Source organism: Taudactylus pleione, unplaced genomic scaffold (genome assembly GCF_031769625.1).
Source record: "Taudactylus pleione unplaced genomic scaffold, aTauple2 ptg000225l, whole genome shotgun sequence".
NCBI classification, from domain to species: Eukaryota; Metazoa; Chordata; class Amphibia; order Anura; family Myobatrachidae; genus Taudactylus; species Taudactylus pleione.
The window spans coordinates 3631931-3652791 of NW_028284627.1; the positions used below are offsets into that span (position 1 = coordinate 3631931).

General features: G+C 41.6%; 1 protein-coding gene across 1 annotated transcript in view; it reads right to left on the reverse strand.

Moving 5' to 3' along the window:
- CCND2 (cyclin D2) overlaps nt 1-19775 on the reverse strand; it is a 55613-nt gene extending 35838 nt beyond the window's left edge. Inside the window, exons 1-3 of the mRNA XM_088478914.1 lie at nt 19581-19775; nt 17149-17364; nt 13476-13635 (exon numbers count right to left, since the gene is read on the reverse strand). Of these exons, the coding sequence (XP_088335040.1) occupies nt 13476-13635; nt 17149-17364; nt 19581-19775 (571 nt within the window). The remainder of the gene's footprint in view (nt 1-13475; nt 13636-17148; nt 17365-19580) is intronic.
- Nucleotides 19776-20861: the final 1086 nt, after the last annotated feature.

The window sequence follows — 20861 nt, forward strand, 5'->3', positions numbered from 1 at the left end:
TTGTCATATTGTAATGTATGGTTTTAATCTATTTTTTTTAGTAAAGTTTGTTACCTTGATATACCAAACCTTTGCTATGGTAAATATATTCTATTAATCATTTGTAGGACATAAATCAATCATGTATTGTACAGTACATATCCCCAATATGGGGTAAATCTGATGACTGTGCAGTAGGCTCATATGAATACATTTTTTGGTTAGCAGTTTGAGGTTGTATGTGAGATATTTCACAGTATTCCAGGAAAAAGCCCTGACTAATGCACTTCGGTCTCTGGTTTTTACTCAGCAGGGTGACTGCTACAGCGCATGAAGCAAACTACTTGGTTAACACTAAGCCGCACCTTTCCTTCTGGAGGAAATGTACAAAATAGCATAATAATAGACCTGACAAAAGAGATCAGATAAATGCACTTTTCTACACACAAAAGGCATCAGTGGAATGTCTCCTGGAACCATACAGTATATCTGCTGCTTCTCATTTGCAGAGAACACCAGTAACCAGCTGCCACCAGAGCATAGATACACAAATATAGGCACCAGAATAAACAAAAAAAGTTAAGTAAACATAGAACACCAGGGAAGTAGCACTATGATGTTATCGACAAACAAAGGGGTTTATTTACTAAATATGTTTTTATAGGTAATACACGGTAAAATGACAAACCACAGAAAATTATTAGGCAAATAAACTCCAAAGAGTTAGGGGTATATTTACTAACCAGTGTTTGGTCCAAGCCGCCAATCACCGGCCGGCTTTGACCAACCAATTTAAATCGGTAACAGAAATAAGTGTGAAGCAAGCCTGATTTAGCATCAATTTCTATTGCCGTTTTAAATCTGTGAAAGCCGCTGATAGTTGCCGGCTTTGTCAACTCGCTGGTTCCTGAATATACCCTGTACAATAAGAGATACAAGTAAGGGGCAGTTCCACTTCATCTTATTTTAGTGATTCACCCCCTAAAGAATTTTTTTAATAAAATACACTATTAAAAAAGACACGTAAAATAAGCCGCAATTTCCAAATCATCTCGCCCAGGACCAGAAAGCCTTTACCGACGCTCCAGAAACACACAAGCTCTCCACTTTACATTAATATAATAATTCTACAAAATTACCAAATGCTGTGCTGTTTTAGAGCATGAGATCAGCGATCGTCCAAACACAAAATAAGATATGATATTAACACACGTGTCCACTAGGAGCACAAGCTAGATTTAAAATAATCATTCACGGCAAACCACCAATTACAAGTGCATAAAATAGATAGGCGCTAGACACGCTATAGTAATTAGTAATCAACATTGTATGCTCATATTTACTTGTCCTCAAAAATCTGGGAGCTTATTGGCTAGTGCCAGAACAGTGGCCCTTGACTAACAAAATACGTCATACAACACTGGAAGACTGCGCTCCCTAGTGAAAGTGTGTGTGTATAGATATATATATATATATACACACACAGTATATATATATACACACAGTATATATATATATATATATATATATATTAATCAAAATGGATTCCACAAGATGCTATAAACATTCCATAGAGATTCTGATCCCTATTGTCACAAAGTTGCATATGCGTGTAGTGACCCTCCCTTTCCATCACACAGGCACTGTATTTGATTGAGACTGTAGTACACTGAACTCATCATCATCATGTTTGTGGAATCAGCTTGATATGGTGCGTTATACTCCGGAAAGTCGACATTAGAAGATGGCAGAGTGCGCTCACAAAAAGATGTACATAGTCAGCAACAATACTAATTTAAATATGATCAGTCGGTATTAAGGTGACCATAGAGGAGGACTCCATGGTGCCATGTTGTTGATGACAATTTCTGACCCTACTATCTGAAAGTCGAAGCAAAATCGATATTCTTTAGACCAAGTGACTATACGGTTTTGTTGAACCAGTGCCTGCTGTTGCCTCAGTTTCCTATCTTTAACTTACAGGAATGAAACCCAGTTTGGTCTTCTGCTGCTGTATTACCATCCACTCCAAGGTTCATAGTAGGAAAAGGTATGATGTCTAACCCTAACCCAACCCAGCAGGTCCCTAAACCTAAACAACCCCGGCCTAACCCGCATACTTATCTTCTGGATGCTGGTGGTCGGAAATCCCAGGTGATCAGCAGTTTGAGACTTTCAAATCACCATGACTGGCATACATATATATATATATATATATATATATATATATATATATATATATATATATATATATATATATAATATAAAATCACACACTTCACTATAGTAAATGTGACCCAATGGTTAATTGGGCATTGTGGTGATTCAGAAAACAGAGAAACATATTGTTTAGTTAGTGCAGGGACCCCTGAGGCCTGTGCTATTTTATATCCATGCTTCACATTACTTCACAAAACATGTCCAGGTGACTTTGCTGGCCTCATGTACAAATACATAATAGTGCAATCAGTGGCACACTTCGATTGCCATCTAAATGTCACATGCACAAGAAGTGAACCCTGTACCTCTTCTAGGCTTCTGTGGTGACATTAAGATGACAGAAATACACTGTTTATAATATGTTATGTATAAACAAAGTTCTGTATGTACAGATTTGTAACCGATAGCACACAGAGGTTTGTATTTGTTTCCTAAACTGCAGTAGTAAATATCAGAATCTGATTCCTATGGGTTACAGCACACGACAACATAGGCCTTATTTCATAGTCTGGTGCAGTTTGGGGAAACGTGCAGTGAATACCTGTTTAGGCGTGGTCCTATCAGTTATAGCACCTTGGTGCACACTGCACCATGTTACAGGTACTAAACAGGCTCAAAGGTTGTTAGGTCTCCAGTCTCCACAAAATTGTAGACCATCTCACTGTTTGGCGAGCACCGCGTAGGATAGGGGGAGGCCGTGAGGCTGCAATGCTTGCCTCCAGTACAAAGTGGGCCAGGGTCGAGATGGAGGGTGGTGGGTCAAGGTGCAGATGGCGGCCGGCATCCTCTTTACAGCAGGGCCGGCTCTCTAAGGTGAGCTGTACTGAGACACAACCAGTTTGTTGCACTGCACTGACGTTTCTATATGAAAGTCAGCGCAATGCGATTTTTGCCCGTGTCGGGTTGGCAAGGGAATTTTGCCAGGCGAACAGCCCAAGATATATAGCGTTCCGGAAAATACTGCAGAAAATAGTACCTTCAGCCACCTCATCTTACTTCGCTATGCTGATAGAACTGCAGCTCTCTCGGGTGTATGTGAGCTCTATTAATTTGCCCAGAGGTAGCAAATAAGTACTTTTTTTTATTTTTTTTACGTTTTTGTGTATAACTATTTTTAAATTAGTCCCACAATGCTTCAGCCGTTAGCATTCCACAGCCTAGTGATAGCTGCTCACTCTGTACCGACAACAAGACAACATTTCATATCACGCTCTTGTTTCAAATAAATAACTTTAACATCTACAGAGAACCTGGTTTTGGAAACAAGCAGCACACTGATTGCATTCAGTAAACACCATGAGGGCCTCCAGACCATTGGTCTTAGTGACGTGACTGGACGTCACTCGGGCACTCAACCGGTTAATCTTATGAGTGCCCATAATGTTACCTTAATAGAGGCCTTGTCAGCAGATATTCTCCTGGAAGGCAATACTCCTTTCCAGTGGGCATATTTCCCAGTAGAAGACAAATCTCCCAGTCCATATTTGTTTTATGAAACCACGAAAACCATAAGTGGAAAAAACACGGCTTGTTGACAGTAAATCAGCTGATGTGAAATGGCAGCATGCTCTGTACATGAGATATGGAATGAAGCAGACACATTCATAAGGCTTGTATAGCTACTGACAAGCTGGGCAGACATGTCCTCCACCCTATGCGGGAATTTTTTTGAAAACTGGTGCTAAAAAAAAAAAAATAGAAACAGTTGCTGTAGCCCATAGCAACCAATTAAATCCTATCTGTCCTTTTTTTTTTTTAGCAATTTGGAAAATGAGAGATGACAGTTAATTAGGGGTGGTCATTTTTGTTTTTAGAAATTTATTTATTTATTTATTATCAGTTATTTATATAGCGCACACATATAAATGTTGAAGTGTCTTGTCACTGTGAACAATATGGGGAATAACTATGTATTTTTGCAGAATATCCTCCCAAAACTGCAGTTTTCAGGGCATTTCTACATTAATTTAGAATCCCAATGTATGAAAGGAGCATATAACGGAGATATCAGCTGTGGATGTTCTATTTTCAGTCATAAAAAGCAGTTCTCACAGAATCCTCTGGGGACTACTTTTGCAAAAATAGAGTAAAAATTGCCAAGCATTGATTAATACAAATTTTTTTCACAGATCCCTCTCCTGTAATGAATGATTGTACATGCCCACACGAGAGCATTGAAAAAGCCAGTTCCAAACCTGAAAGTAAAGTGTATTGATACATTGCCTGATAAATAATTTACTTCTTGTCATGATATGGGGGGATGATACATTGGTCCATCTCGGCCATGTGGAGTTAACAGCAAGAAATTAGATTTTATGGGGTAAATTTACTAAAGTGGAGATGTCGCCCATAGCAACCAATCAGATTTTAGCTATTATCTTCTATAAGGTGCTGTTGAATATTAAGTAGAATCTGATTGTTTGCTATGGGCAACATCTCCACTTCTAAAAACTCTCACTTTAGTAAATATGCCCTATGTTTCCAAAATTACTGAATGTTCTGTTTACAGAAAATCATTGCGGCAGGTTAGTAGAATCTTGTAAATTACCACATTCCTTAGTTTGTTTTTCTATGGGCAACATCTCCACTTCTAAAAACTCTCACTTTAGTAAATATGCCCTATGTTTCCAAAATGACTGAATGTTCTGTTTACACTAGTAAACAGATGCTCTGAGAAAATCATTGCGGCAGGTTAGTAGAATCTTGTAAATTACCACATTCCTTAGTTTGTTTTTTCAGACCGCTAGTAATGATTTATAGTTCTGCTTAGTATTAGATGACTACCATGGCAACCACAGTCACATGGCTCATGATAGAATTCAAATGATGTTCCATTACAATTCCATTACAGACATACTTTGCATCCTCCAAAGAGATGTTTAAATAAAGTAATGAAATTGTAGGACAATACACTGAATGCTTAAAAAGTTATATAGCTTGCTATAAAAGAAAAAAAATTGACACCCATGTGGGATTCGTACTTTCATGTGCTATCAGAAAGAGATTTAAAATTAGGAGAATATTTCTCATGCAGTAATGCGGGTTATCAGGACAATGGATTGCATTGGTAGAGAGCAAATCAACAAAAGGACATTCAAAATGCATCACTACAAAGCACAATTTAGTTCGCATGCATATATACCCATATTTCCAGAGTCTATGGGGCAGATTCAATTAGCTGCGGGGTTGTCCCCGCAACTAATTGCTGTCCAAAATCTACAGCGCGGGGAAAAGCTATTAAATTAAATTGCCTTTTCCCCGCGCCGTAAAATCGGGACTCACGCGCGTAAACACATTGATTCCGCATAAACTGCCGAATCAATGTGTTTTTTCCCCGCAAGCAAGGCCGATTTGGTTGTTTTAACGTGGATTTTACCTCGCACCACCAGGAGCTGCGAGGTAAAGTCCGACTGCGGGAAATCGCGCGCTGGGACTCCTGCACGAGGATTTCCGGCAATTGAATTGGACCAGCGCGGCAATTAGCCGCGGGGACAAGTAATTTAATCTGCCCTTATGTATAAACGAGCCACCAGAATAATTTACCAAATTACAAATCATGCGAGTATGCAGAGATTTGTATTGTGCACAAATACGTCTATTTGTCCAAGTCGTGCACCCTCCATAAAAGATCTCTGCATCGGATTTTGCAGATCCAAACCTCTTTATTGAATTTTTACAGTTTTTCCCCAAAAATACTACTCAGTTCAGCCTCATTTATTCCTATTTATATGATGGTGTGTGGACATTGGGGTTATCTATATGGGTTGGGTACAGGATGCCGGCGGTCAGAATCCCGACAGCCATGATATAAACTACATCCAATCTATATTACGTCGGTATGTTAATGCAATTTCCTGAACGATGTAAAATACGTCCCACAGAAAGTGTAGGCCATAGGTTGGTATCCCCTATCTCTGGGGACATGTCTAAAAATGATCAAAATCTATGTGCATTGCATAATATTGGGGGTATGTAGCCTATGCAATGCATAATATTGGAGGTATGTAGCCTATGCAATGCATAATATTGGGGGTATGTAGCCTATGCAGTGCATAATATTGGGGGTATGTAGCCTATGCACTGCATAATATAGGATTTCTGTAGCCTATGCACTGCATAATATTGGGGGTATGTAGCCTATGCAATGCATAATATTGGAGATATGTAGCCTGTGCACTGCATAATATTGGATTTATGTAGCCTATGCACTGCATAATATTGGATTTCTGTAGCCTATGCACTGCATAATATTGGGGGTATATAGCCTATGCACTGCATAATATTGGGGGTATGTAGCCTATGCACTGCATAATATTGGGGGTATGTAGCCTATGCACTGCATAATATTGGGGGTATGTAGCCTTTGCACTGCATAATATTGGGGGTATGTAGCCTATGCACTGCATAATATTGGGGGTATGTAGCCTATGCACTGCATAATATTGGGGGTATGTAGCCTATGCACTGCATAATATTGGGGGTATGTAGCCTATGCACTGCATAATATTGGGGGTATGTAGCCTATGCACTGCATAATATTGGGGGTATGTAGCCTATGCACTGCATAATATTGGGGGTATGTAGCCTATGCACTGCATAATATTGGAGGTATGTAGCCTATGCACTGCATAATATTGGGGGTATGTAGCCTATGCACTGCATAATATTGGAGGTATGTAGCCTATTCAATGCATAATATTGGAGGTATGTAGCCTATGCACTGCATAATATTGGAGGTATGTAGCCTAAGTAATGCATAATATTGGAGGTATGTAGCCTATGCACTGCATAATATTGGAGGTATGTAGCCTATGCACTGCATAATATTGGGGGTATGTAGCCTGTGCAATGCATAATATTGGAGATATGTAGCCTATGCACTGCATAATATTGGAGGTATGTAGCCTAAGCAATGCATAATGTTGGAGGTATGTAGCCTATGCACTGCATAATATTGGAGATATGTAGCCTATGCACTGCATAATATTGGAGGTATGTAGCCTATGCACTGCATAATATTGGAGGTATGTAGCCTAAGCACTGCATAATATTGGAGGTATGTAGCCTATGCACTGCATAATATTGGAGGTATGTAGCCTATGCACTGCATAATATTGGAGGTATGTAGCCTGTGCACTGCATAATATTGGAGGTATGTAGCCTGTGCACTGCATAATATTGGGGGTATGTAGCCTGTGCACTGCATAATATTGGGGGTATGTAGCCTGTGCAATGCATAATATTGGGGGTATGTAGCCTGTGCAATGCATAATATTGGGGGTATGTAGCCTGTGCACTGCATAATATTGGGGGTATGTAGCCTGTGCAATGCATAATATTGGAGGTATGTAGCCTGTGCACTGAATAATATTGGGGGTATATAGCCTGTGCACTGCATAATATTGGGGGTATGTAGCCTGTGCAATGCATAATATTGGGGTTATGTAGCCTATGCACTGCATAATATTGGCGGTATGTAGCCTGTGCAATGCATAATATTGGGGGTATGTAGCCTATGCAATGCATAATATTGGAGGTATGTAGCCGGTGCAATGCATAATATTGGAGATATGTAGTCTATGCAATGCATAATACTGGGGGTATGTAGCCTGTGCACTGCATAATATTGGGGGTATGTAGTCTGTGCAATGCATAATATTGGGGTTATGTAGCCTATGCACTGCATAATATTGGAGGTATGCAGCCTATGCACTGCATAATATTGGAGGTATGTAGCCTGTGCACTGCATAATATTGGAGGTATGTAGCCTGTGCACTGCATAATATTGGAGGTATGCAGCCTATGCACTGCATAATATTGGAGGTATGCAGCCTATGCAATGCATAATATTGGAGGTATGTAGCCTATGCACTGCATAATATTGGGGGTATGAAGCCTATGTACTGCATAATATTGGGGGTATGTAGCCTGTGCACTGCATAATATTGGGGGTATGAAGCCTGTGCACTGCATAATATTGGGGGTATGTAGCCTGTGCAATGCATAATATTGGGGTTATGTAGCCTATGCACTGCATAATATTGGGGGTATGTAGCCTGTGCACTGCATAATGTTGGGGGTATGTAGCCTATGCAATGCATAATGTTGGGGGTATGTAGCCTATGCAATGCATAATATTGGAGGTATGTAGCCTATGCAATGCATAATATTGGGGGTATGTAGCCTATGCAATGCATAATATTGGGGGTATGTAGCCTATGCAGTGCATAATATTGGGGGTATGTAGCCTATGCACTGCATAATATAGGATTTCTGTAGCCTATGCACTGCATAATATTGGATTTATGTAGCCTATGCACTGCATAATATTGGGGGTATGTAGTCTATGCACTGCATAATATTGGGGGTATGTAGCCTATGCACTGCATAATATTGGATTTCTGTAGCCTATGCACTGCATAATATTGGGGGTATGTAGCCTATGCAATGCATAATATTGGGGGTATATAGCCTATGCAGTGCATAATATTGGGGGTATGTAGCCTATGCACTGCATAATATTGGGGGTATGTAGCCTATGCACTGCATAATATTGGGGGTATGTAGCCTATGCACTGCATAATATTGGGGGTATGTAGCCTATGCACTGCATAATATTGGGGGTATGTAGCCTATGCACTGCTTAATATTGGGGGTATGTAGCCTATGCACTGCATAATATTGGGGGTATGTAGCCTATGCACTGCATAATATTGGGGGTATGTAGCCTATGCACTGCATAATATTGGGGGTATGTAGCCTATGCACTGCATAATATTGGGGGTATGTAGCCTATGCACTGCATAATATTGGGGGTATGTAGCCTATGCACTGCATAATATTGGGGGTATGTAGCCTATGCACTGCATAATATTGGGGGTATGTAGCCTATTCAATGCATAATATTGGAGGTATGTAGCCTATGCACTGCATAATATTGGAGGTATGTAGCCTAAGTAATGCATAATATTGGAGGTATGTAGCCTATGCACTGCATAATATTGGGGGTATGTAGCCTATGCACTGCATAATATTGGGGGTATGTAGCCTATGCACTGCATAATATTGGGGGTATGTAGCCTATGCACTGCATAATATTGGGGGTATGTAGCCTATGCACTGCATAATATTGGGGGTATGTAGCCTATGCACTGCATAATATTGGGGGTATGTAGCCTATGCACTGCATAATATTGGGGGTATGTAGCCTATGCACTGCATAATATTGGGGGTATGTAGCCTATGCACTGCATAATATTGGAGGTATGCAGCCTATACACTGCATAATATTGGGGGTAGGTAGCCTATGCACTGCATAATAATGGAGGTATGTAGCCTATGCACTGCATAATATTGGAGGTATGTAGCCTATGCACTGCATAATATTGGGGGTATGTAGCCTGTGCAATGCATAATATTGGAGATATGTAGCCTGTGCACTGCATAATATTGGAGGTATGTAGCCTATGCACTGCATAATATTGGAGGTATGTAGCCTATGCACTGCATAATATTGGGGGTATGTAGCCTGTGCAATGCATAATATTGGAGATATGTAGCCTGTGCACTGCATAATATTGGGGGTATGTAGCCTGTGCAATGCATAATATTGGAGATATGTAGCCTGTGCACTGCATAATATTGGAGGTATGTAGCCTATGCACTGCATAATATTGGAGGTATGTAGCCTGTGCACTGCATAATATTGGGGGTATGTAGCCTGTGCACTGCATAATATTGGGGGTATGTAGCCTATGCACTGCATAATATTGGAGGTATGCAGCCTATGCACTGCATAATATTGGGGGTATGTAGCCTGTGCACTGCATAATATTGGAGGTATGTAGCCTGTGCACTGCATAATATTGGAGGTATGTAGCCTATGCACTGCATAATATTGGAGGTATGCAGCCTATGCACTGCATAATATTGGGGGTATGTAGCCTGTGCACTGCATAATATTGGAGGTATGCAGCCTATGCACTGCATAATATTGGGGGTATGTAGCCTGTGCAATGCATACTATTGGGGGTATGTAGCCTGTGCAATGCATAATATTGGGGTTATGTAGCCTGTGCACTGCATAATATTGGAGGTATGCAGCCTATGCAATGCATAATATTGGGGGTATGTAGCCTGTGCAATGCATACTATTGGGGGTATGTAGCCTATGCATTGCAGGTGGCAGAAATTTGCACTTTCTAACATCAACTTTATTTTCCTGTATTATCTGCCATTTCAGGCCCACAATGACACCCAGAAATGTCCTTCATTTACAATGGAGCAGAGTGTATTTTCCTTAACCAGTGAAGTAGATAGCCATCAACATGTACATATAAAATAGCTAATAATCAACTCTTCTGGGCATACTATTTGTGTGGCAGCCCATTGATCCTACAGATAATGACACAAGCCAATGCAGTGCTTTAATATAAAACTATTTGCCTTTGGACCAATAGAATACTAATGGGGAGAATTATCAAACATTTTAAAGAGGATCAGTACGGATTCTAGGTAGTTCAATAAAATTATAGCTGAAAACTGATTTGTTGCTAGGGGCAACATCTTCAATGGTCCCCTTTATAAGGTTTGATAAATAATCCCCTAATTATTGTAACTGCTACCAAAACTTTATTGTATGACCAAACATAATGCATTGTAGTCTATATCCATCCTCTTATGGGGTTGAGTATGAAATACCGGCAGTGGGGATGCCTGCTGTCAAAATACCGACAGAGGTATCCCAATGCTTGGTATCCAAACAGGGGTTAGGCAAGTATCCTAACCCTCTCCCTATAACCCTCTAACCCTAACCCTCCTTTTCTGCACACTAACCCTCCCTACCCCGCACCCTAAGTCTCCCCGTTAGTGCCTAACCCTCCCTCCATGGTGCCTGAACCTAACCCTCCCCCCATGATGCCTAACCTAACTCCCCCCAGTGGTGCCTAAACCTCCCCCACCCCCCATGGCTAACACCTAACCGGACCTGCTATACTTACGATCGGGATGTCGGTTGTTGGGATTCCAGCGTCAGCATCTCCACTACTGCCGGTCTTCTGGCCGGAAGTGGGGATTCCGGTGCCAGGATTTCGAGAACCGACATCTCAGCTGTAGGTATGCCAACTACATTCCTTCTTATGGGCACCAAGCACACATGCGCACCTCTTAACCCCTCAGTCTCCTTTCCCACAGCTACACCCTGTCCTCTAATGCAAAGAAATGAACCACAGCACGTGATGCACAGCAAAGGCATCGCTAGCAAAACTGCTGGTGCAATATGCTAAATACATTATATAATAGGCAAATATTATTGCATCTAATGGAAGATTCAGAAATACAGGACAATAGAAACCAAATGAATCCTGATTACAAGATGACCCGTCTCAATGTACTGTGAAATTAAAGAAGACTACTGACAAATACATGTTCTGGCTTCAGTGTGTAACATTCTGAGGGGCTGCGTGGTATTCAGCCTCCCCACTGCTCGCAGACATGCAAATGTGGTTTGTGTTTCTGTGAACCTGCACTGCAAACCTTTATACATAGACTATGACCATAACCAAAGTTTAACACTCATCGTGCAGTCTATACACACTTAGGACTTTACAACCCCTCTTGTATATTGCTTTGACTCTTGATGCTCTCTATCAGATTACCGTAAAAAGAAATATATAACCATTACCAGAGTATCAAGAATAGATTGAGAGCTAAATTTTTATTTTAAACTTCACAAAAAATACCACTAAGGCGGCTACCTTTCTGCTAAATATATTCTTTTTAAATTCTATTCTAGAGTCCCCTCTGCTTATAATGTGGTTTACTCTGATATCACAGCACAGTACTATACTATAATGTATTTGTCCTAACATATGTAGAAGAGGAGTGCAAGCAGGCCGTTACCCTATGTTGGATGAGGGCAGTAAACAGGTCAACCACCAGCAGTGGGCATGGATTGTGTTTACCAGGTAAGTATGGATTCTCTCTTGGATGGGTTTTCCCATGAGAGAATCAGGGAAATATTGCGCCCAGTATGTTAGTTGCTCTGCTGGGCAGTAATCAGTCTCCACCACCAAGCTCCATTGCCTACATCAGCAGATGGCAACGGCTCCATGCCCCACGTCAGCCAGCAGAGGGGGATAGCGACGACTCCATGCCCTATGTCAGGCATAGGAGATGGATAGCATTGGCGGAGAGATAAAGCAATTAGAATATTAGTTGGGCTGATTAGCATATGTGTCACCATGCTCGCTGAATCCTGCTCTTGGGCACGGTTATGATGTAGACATTTGGTCTAGTGGCGGATTTCTGTGAACATTACAGATGTGTCCTCTTACATACTTCCCGATCGCGCTACAAACGTGCGCACGCATCACGCCATGCGATTACCTGCAGCAGCATACACTACGTTATGCTATGGCACGCACTGCGATCGCACCATGAAATCCTAAGGAGTCGCGGGTGCGAGCACAGTGCGCGTATACGCTCACGGGCACACGCCTCACGCCATGTGTGGGACGATCTGCCGCGTACGCTGCAAAGATGTAGCAGGAAACATCTGTAACTTCAAAACTACAATAACTGAAAGAGCTTACCGGACTTTTTTAAAAATGGAAGACTCACACCACCTAATCCATTTCTGGAAGACATGTTAGTTCCCTTTGCCCAGCAAGATCAGAGTTAAGTGTGAAGTGGAGCAATTGTGAACTTCATATGTGGATTAGTAGTCTAGGTGTGGTATAGAAAAATGCAGACTCACCACCACACCTATTCCTGCTCATAAACTTGGACTAAACTAATTTATCTATTATCATCAGGAGCAATAACTTTACTTATTGTGTTTTCTTGTCTACGCAGTCGTGAAACCAGTAAACTCCCATAGTAAACCTATCACCTATACATACTGTAATGGAGTCATCCATATTGTGGCATAAAACCATATTCAGCCTATCAATTTAACACGTGACATCATGAGGCACGAGTGGCAAAGTACCTAATGACTCAGTGATGTCACTAGCTCATAGTACTCTGATAGGTTACACAGTGGCTCAGCATACAATTACAATATGGCTGCCTATATTGGCAATTTTGCAAGTTTTGGTCGGTTCCCAGTCCTACGCAAACCACAAAACACAGCAGAATGAAGTGACAGTCATCGTTCAAACTCTCCTTAGAGACTATAAATTCTGTGAAATCCGAATCTACAAATAAAGTGTAGATTGACAAAACAACAGCACAACGTGCATAGAGGTAAGCTGCACAAAGCATGACTACATACCTGTGGCACAGAGCGCAATAAACGTCTGTGCGTGCTTCCGGACCATGAGCAACTTTTCTTTAGGTAAAGGCAGCTTTCGTAATATGTGTTCAATAAAGTCATGTGGTGTCACGGCAGCAAGGTTCCACTTCAACTTTCCCAAAACCACCATCTCCCACTCCTGGAAACAAAGGATATTGAAAACTCAGCTATGACCGGTTTCCACCCAGCTCTATAACTTAGACCTGAACGTTACATCACTTAGCACTGAAACATGCGCTTTAATTGTGAACATACAGACATTGAGGTGGTTTACTCTCTCTCTAGCCTGGAAATGTCACATGTCTGTGATCATAAAGAACTGGTCTGTAAATAACACAAGTGTACACATTCCGACATAGGCATGCGCAGTAGCCAGCAAAAAGGGTGCCACAGCGGGACCTACCCCTCTGACGAGTCATGGATTACCCCTTACCCCTGAGCTGCCAGGTGAAGTAGTCTATGTTCCGGAGGGAGGGAGGACGGGATAGGTCCAGCTGCTGCACTCACTGTGCTGGCTTCTGCGCACACGCCTATGACATGCTATTAGTCGTATTTAACACTATTCATAATATCCAAAATACAGATGACTAAAGGCCCCCATGCATCAGCAATTGATTGCAGCAATCGTGCAATTTGCAATCGATTGTGTATAAAAATCTTTCCCTTTTTCAATTGATTGCAGATTGCAGAATTGCCACAATTGATTGAAAAAGGGAAAGATTTTTATACACAATCGATTGCAAATTGCACGATTGCTGCAATCAATTGCTGATGTATGGGGGCCTTAAGTAACTGCAGCTGTATAACAATCAAAGTTAGTTATTATTAGCGCATGCAAAAGATTCTTAATCGGCAGGCATTAGGGAAGCCAATGATGATATGAGATTTACAAATGAGAATGCGTTTATTTCAAACAAGAGCCTGTTTCACTTAGGACATTATGCTCTCTGCAGCTCATCGCCACACGTGATGATCTGTTCCCACTGGTACTTTCAAATAAGCACATGTCCATGGGAGTAGATAGAATTCTGTGAGGTCTGGTTTAAGTCCTATGCCCCAGCGTGAATAACTTGAAATCAGTAATGCTGGGAGATTTCTTGGTGGACGTCCTATATTTATTTCTGTAGAGCAGATTTTCCCTATTGATCAACAAAAACTATTATCAGCCCTGCAGCTAGTTACAAAAGGAAGCTGCAACTTCCTGCAGCTAGCTACAAAAAAGTGGCTTCAACTTCCTGCAGCTAGCTACAAAAAAGTGGCTTCAACTTCCTGCAGCTAGCTACAAAAAAGTGGCTTCAACTTCCAGCAGCTAGCTACAAAAAAGTGGCTTCAACTTCCTGCAGCTAGCTACAAATAGGTGGCTGCAACTAACTACAAAAAGATGGCTGCAACTACCTGCAGCTAGCTACAAATAGGTGGCTGCAACTTCCTGCAACTAACTACAAAAAGGTGGCTGCAACTACCTGCAGCTAGCTACAAATAGGTGGCTGCAACTCCCTGCAGCTAGCTACAAATAGGTGGCTGCAACTTCCTGCAGCTAGCTACAAAAAGGTGGCTTCAACTTCCTGCAGCTAGCTACAAAAAGGTGGCTGCAACTACCTGCAGCTAGCTACAAATAGGTGGCTGCAACTTCCTGCAACTAACTACAAAAAGGTGGCTGCAACTACCTGCAGCTAGCTACAAATAGGTGGCTGCAACTTCCTGCAGCTAGCTACAAATAGGTGGCTGCAACTTCCTGCAGCTAGCTACAAAAAGGTGGCTTCAACTTCCTGCAGCTAGCTACAAATAGGTGGCTGCAACTAGCTATTTAAGTACTTGAGTGACATTTTTGATAGGCATCAAATGAACAATGCACTACCATTTGTTTTACATATTTAAATACTGAAATATTTTTCTTGAAGTGTTTCTACATTAAATGTTTATCATTTTATTTGGTTTGACGTAGTTGGCAGCTAGGTACTGTACCGATAGACTTTCCTTTGATTGAAAAAAATAAAGCAATTCAAGTGTGATAATGTAAGCATTTTGTAATATGAAATTGCCAAGAGCTAATATTTGATGAGTAATCTAATTTTTGTTAAAGGGTATTCAAGGAAAAGCACATCATTATAACTTATGCTCAGTGTTCTCCCTACACTCTATTCCTCGGCCGTGCAGCATGACTAATTGGCGGAGTCACAGTGCAGCTCACTGCTCTGAGCCGCTGCCGCCAGATGGAGGATACTGGCCATCCCCCCAACCTTGCACTGGAGGAAAGCATTGCAGCCTCACAGCCTCCCCCTCTCCTACCCGAAGCCCGCTAAACAGTAAGTGAGATGCTGGATGGATGAGTGCATGATAGGCTGCTACTTAAGCCGGGTACACACTGTCCGATATATCGTGGGCGCGTCAGAAGGTATGTATCAGCGCTATGTCTTTGAACAACGTTGTTCACTGACATATCGTGTCTGCTCTACAGCACAGAAAATGGCCTATATATGTGGGCGCCGGTGACTGACATCACAACTTGGCTGGCACATGTAAATGCCCGCCCAGTTGTGACATCAGGCATGACACATCGGACCGATGATTGGTAAGTGTGTATGATAGGAGTATAGCGTGTAAACCGGATCATAACACCCCTAACCAAACACCCCCCCTCCCCACCCGCTGCCTAAAAATGATGCCCAGCAAGAAAAATAAAAATCGGGGGAAAACACTGAAGCTGTTTATATAATCTTTTAAAAAACATGGCATCAATTAATTATCATTTTAAATGTACATAGCCTTCCAATAATTAAGTGTATATGTATATATATATATATATATATATATATACACACACACAACAGGAACTCAGTAAATAGCCATGTGTGTTTATTATATATATATGTATATATATATATATATATATATATATATATACACATATATATGTGGGTGGAACTACTGGGAGTGGAGCTCTTACACCAGAACAGGAGACCAGCTCAGTGCACATTCAGCATTTGTCATCCATACATCTGTAAAATTAAGTGAGCACTCCTATTGCATTGGTAAATTTTCTGCCTAATAATCACTACTTGGACTAAAGCAAAAATAAAACTTCCAGTTATTGGAGAGCAGGCAAGAACTCGTTGGATTTAGGCCACATCTCCCCTAGGTGGCAGTAGATACTACAAAAGCACCAGAAGATTCCAGCCATGATATCACACAGAATGGTTTTCATCTTTCATAGTTAAAGCTGTTTCTATATATAAGTATACTGTAGATTTTGAAAAAAAAAAAAGAAGTATATATTTAAGTTACACAAATATTCAGAGCACAGAATTCAGAAGTCTGCGAAAACAAAAAATTGTACTGTACATGGATTGTCTAAATTATTACATTCAACCAGGAAAAATATATATATTAATATAAATTTATATTATATATATATAAAAAAAATAATAATAAAAAATATATATATATATATATATATATATACACCTAGAAATACATGCACACTCATGCAAACATATTGTATCAAAAAAGATGTGCAAAATAATTGAAAAAAAAAACATTTAAGAGCCAACTTTGAGAAAGGAGTTTCCTAGAGAGTTAATACAGAAATACCTTTCCCATGGAAGAACAAAAAAAGGCTGTAAATATTTAGTTTAGGAAACAGGCTGCTTACCAGCAGCTCTTGGGGTTTGATTGAATTGTCAGTATATATGCAAAGTTTTTCTGCAGTTAATGGAATTGTCTCTTTCAGTTTGGAGGCGAGAAACATACAGACAGCCCCCAGGAGCTGCAGATGGCATTTTCTAGTGGGGATCACAGCTAAAAACCTATCCAGGTAGTTCATAGCCAATGGGAACACTTCCTCCTCACACTTCTGTTCTTCGCAGACCTGGAGAAAAAGCAGGGATAATAGGGGATAACAGGATGACATGAGTGCAGGAGGGAGCAAGATGCATGCAGGCAAAGTGGGGTCAATTGCAACATAAAATCAGTTAAAAGTAAAGGGGTGCAGATATGTGAAAAAACGTATGAGGATATACAGTAATAAGATGCAAAAAAATGGGGATAAAATATTGGTTTAAATGCACATGTATTATGAAGTAAAAAGTAGGGAGTGAAACATGCAAGCAGAATGGAGGAAACAAAGCAGCAAAAAGTATTTTAGTAAATAATATGAACAAAGTGGTAAAAATAGGAGATAATACAAAATAACAGAGGTAGAGGGGGTGAGAGGTTTGCAGAATGAGTTAAGAAAAGGAAATTAGAATTTAGGAGAGAGAAAGAAAGAGAGAAAGAGGACATAGTTAAATAATGTTTGAAGTTTCATGTACATATCATTATTTATTATATAACGTGTGGAAGGGGGTATATATATATATATATATATATATATATATATATATATATATATATATATATATAAACATAAATAAGATAGAGGAGTCCCAGCTCCCCGGGAAGGGAGAGAGACAGAGACTCAGGTCACACTCCTCCACCCCAGACATTGGGACCAATTTCTGATTTCGTCATATTTTCAAAAAATATTTAAAAATACTTAAAAAATGCTCAGCCGCCCGGTTTTTGCGGGGACCGAGAGGGCAGACCCTCCTGCATCTTTCCCGACAATTGTGGGGGGCCGGGGTGCAGGTCTTGGGGGGCAAAACCATCGATAAACCCGGGGCGGGAGGTGCAGAGTCACTCTGTGAGAGAGCATGGCTGCTGAGGGGAGGGGGGGGGGGGGAGATAGGTCTGGGGCTGCTAATGAGGGGAGGGGGGACACGGGGAGAGGGGCTGCAAGTATCCGGGCATATATGGGGTGCACTGGGATATGGGGGTACACAAGAGGCGCATGCCCCGAAAAATCCCACTATATTCCTACACCCCACGGAAGTACATGCACATATAGAATAGATACATAGCAATTGTACATTATATACATATATTGCTCCGTCGCCACATAGGACACACACATATATATATATACACACACACACATATATATATACATACACACACATATATATATATATACATACATATGTATGTGTATGTAAAGGTCACTCCGATTTTAACACCACAGATCCTCCTGTAATACAGAACCCCGACAATGCTGCTATCAGTGACATCTCGGCACAGCAGCACGCAACAGGGATCCCCAAAATTCGGGGTGCATTGTCACCCTCAGCAGCCCACTCCTGCCCATACCGGGAATCCTAGAGTTAAATGACCCTGAAGAGAATACCCCCCCCACACTTCTTACCAGACCCCCCAGGCAACAGGGGGTGACCACCGGGTGAGTCCCCCACCCACCCAATATTATCCCCCCCAGGCCGGCGGGGAGGGGGGGAAAGGCTGAGTCTGGGACCTCTAGGACAAAAAAACATGGCGTAAAAAGGGCAATGCTAGGGGGGGCTGCTGCATACGTGGGCACGGGCAGAGGGGGCGACCCGACCTGGGGTACATAGCTGGACATCCCCATTATTTTCGAGGGGACTGGATGCTTTGACCCCCCGCCTCCGTCAGCAAACTTTCTACCAGAAGTTCCATATAGCACTGCAACACGTGTCCATGTCACCATGTAATAACCACAAATTATATAATAGCTGTAACCATGTATACACCCTGACAGATGCACACACAGCAATGATAACATACATGTACACAGCCAGCATTTACATGCAATCATGTACCCCCCTCCCAATACAGGGAAACACTAAGTACACGGGCAGTACTGTACATTGCACACACTCCCTTCCTTCTATGACTCTGCAATACTTATATATATATATATATATATATATATATATATATATATATATATATATACGCATTCTAAACACATACGATCGCTCCTAGCTCTTGCCTATGTAACAAATAATAAGGCAGAGGAGTGTGCAGTCCTTGTATACAGCTATTAGCTATGTACTTATAAAGTGTCAATCCTGGTGAGTGCCTGTTCTCTCCAAAAGCAGCTGGAAACTTGGGGTGGGGTGCCTGAGCCTGCTGCACCCCAGTGTGTTGGGGTAGGGGATCCCTGAGCCTGCACCCCAGTGAGTTTGGGGGGGGGGGGTGCATTTCCAATCCCCAGTCTCCCAATCCACCAACCTCCAGCATCCAGGTGGCCACCATCCTCCGCATGAAGGGCTGGATGTCCTTCTGGACGCATTTGAAGTAGGAGCACTGGGGCAGATACCTCTCCTCCACGGTAAGCAGATTCTGCAGCACCCGGTCATCAAACAGCAGCGTCGGGTCAGTCTGAGCCCTGCGGACAGTCTCCATCTCGGAGCACAGCAGCTCCATGCCGGCCTCCCAGTACTGTACCCACTTCCAGCGGCCGTGGGGGGTCTGTCTGTCCCAGGCTGTGCTGCTGCTGCACTAGGGCTGGCCCGGGCACTGGCTGCTGCTATTATGGAGCACAGCAGCTGGACAGACTTTTTCAAGTTTTTTTCCTCCTCTCCTCTCTCTCCCCACTCCTAGCTAGCAAGAAAGCAGGAGGCCCTAGAATAGGGCACACATGACAGCTTCTCTACAGTCTACACTCTCTCTCTTTTTTTTTTTAAGCCCGCCCACCCCAGGCAGAGAGAGAGAGAGAGAGAGAGAGAGAGAGAGAGAGAGAGAGAGAGAAAAAAGGTAATTAAGTCACTTTAGAGGTGTTATCAAGTGCATGAGAAAAAAAAATCCTCCTTCTGAGAGGTGCTGGTTCTAGTAAAAAAAAATAAAATAAAGTCTGTGCAAGTGTAGAGTGGGATGCTACAAAAAGTGGGATTTGTTTTTGGATGTAATCAATGAAAACTGCAATGTTTTACAGTCCACACCAACACCACTACCACAAGCTGTTTTTGCATTGGGGTGGGTTTCTTTCTTCTGGTTTATACAGTGTACTGGACTGTGGTATAGGTTGGAGATGCATAATGCACATTATTCATCTGAGGAGGAGTGGGTGGTCTGGCTGTTGGCACCGTATAGACTAAATATGGGGTGGGACAAACTGTACAGCCTGTGAAACTGGAAGACTTTAGGCTCTGTATAACAGTTTTGCAGAGAAATACTATATACTGTACACACACCCATATATATTGTGTTTGTGTATATAATATATATAGGATAATAGCTAGATTGTGCCATTGACAGTTCTGTGTTTCTAGACATGCCATAGCAGGCACCTGAAAGAATTACTGTTACAGGACTGCACTATAATGGACTATCACCCCACCCTGTATGTGGTAATATATTTTATTGAGAGACCATGAAACCGGTAATAGGTACTGAGATTTGTGTTTCAATATCCTGAGGACTAGCTGCTCATGTCATAAACACCATGCTACATTGCCAATACTTAGTGCATGGCTTTGTGTATACCACAGCATTAGTCCCTGGTAAAATGCT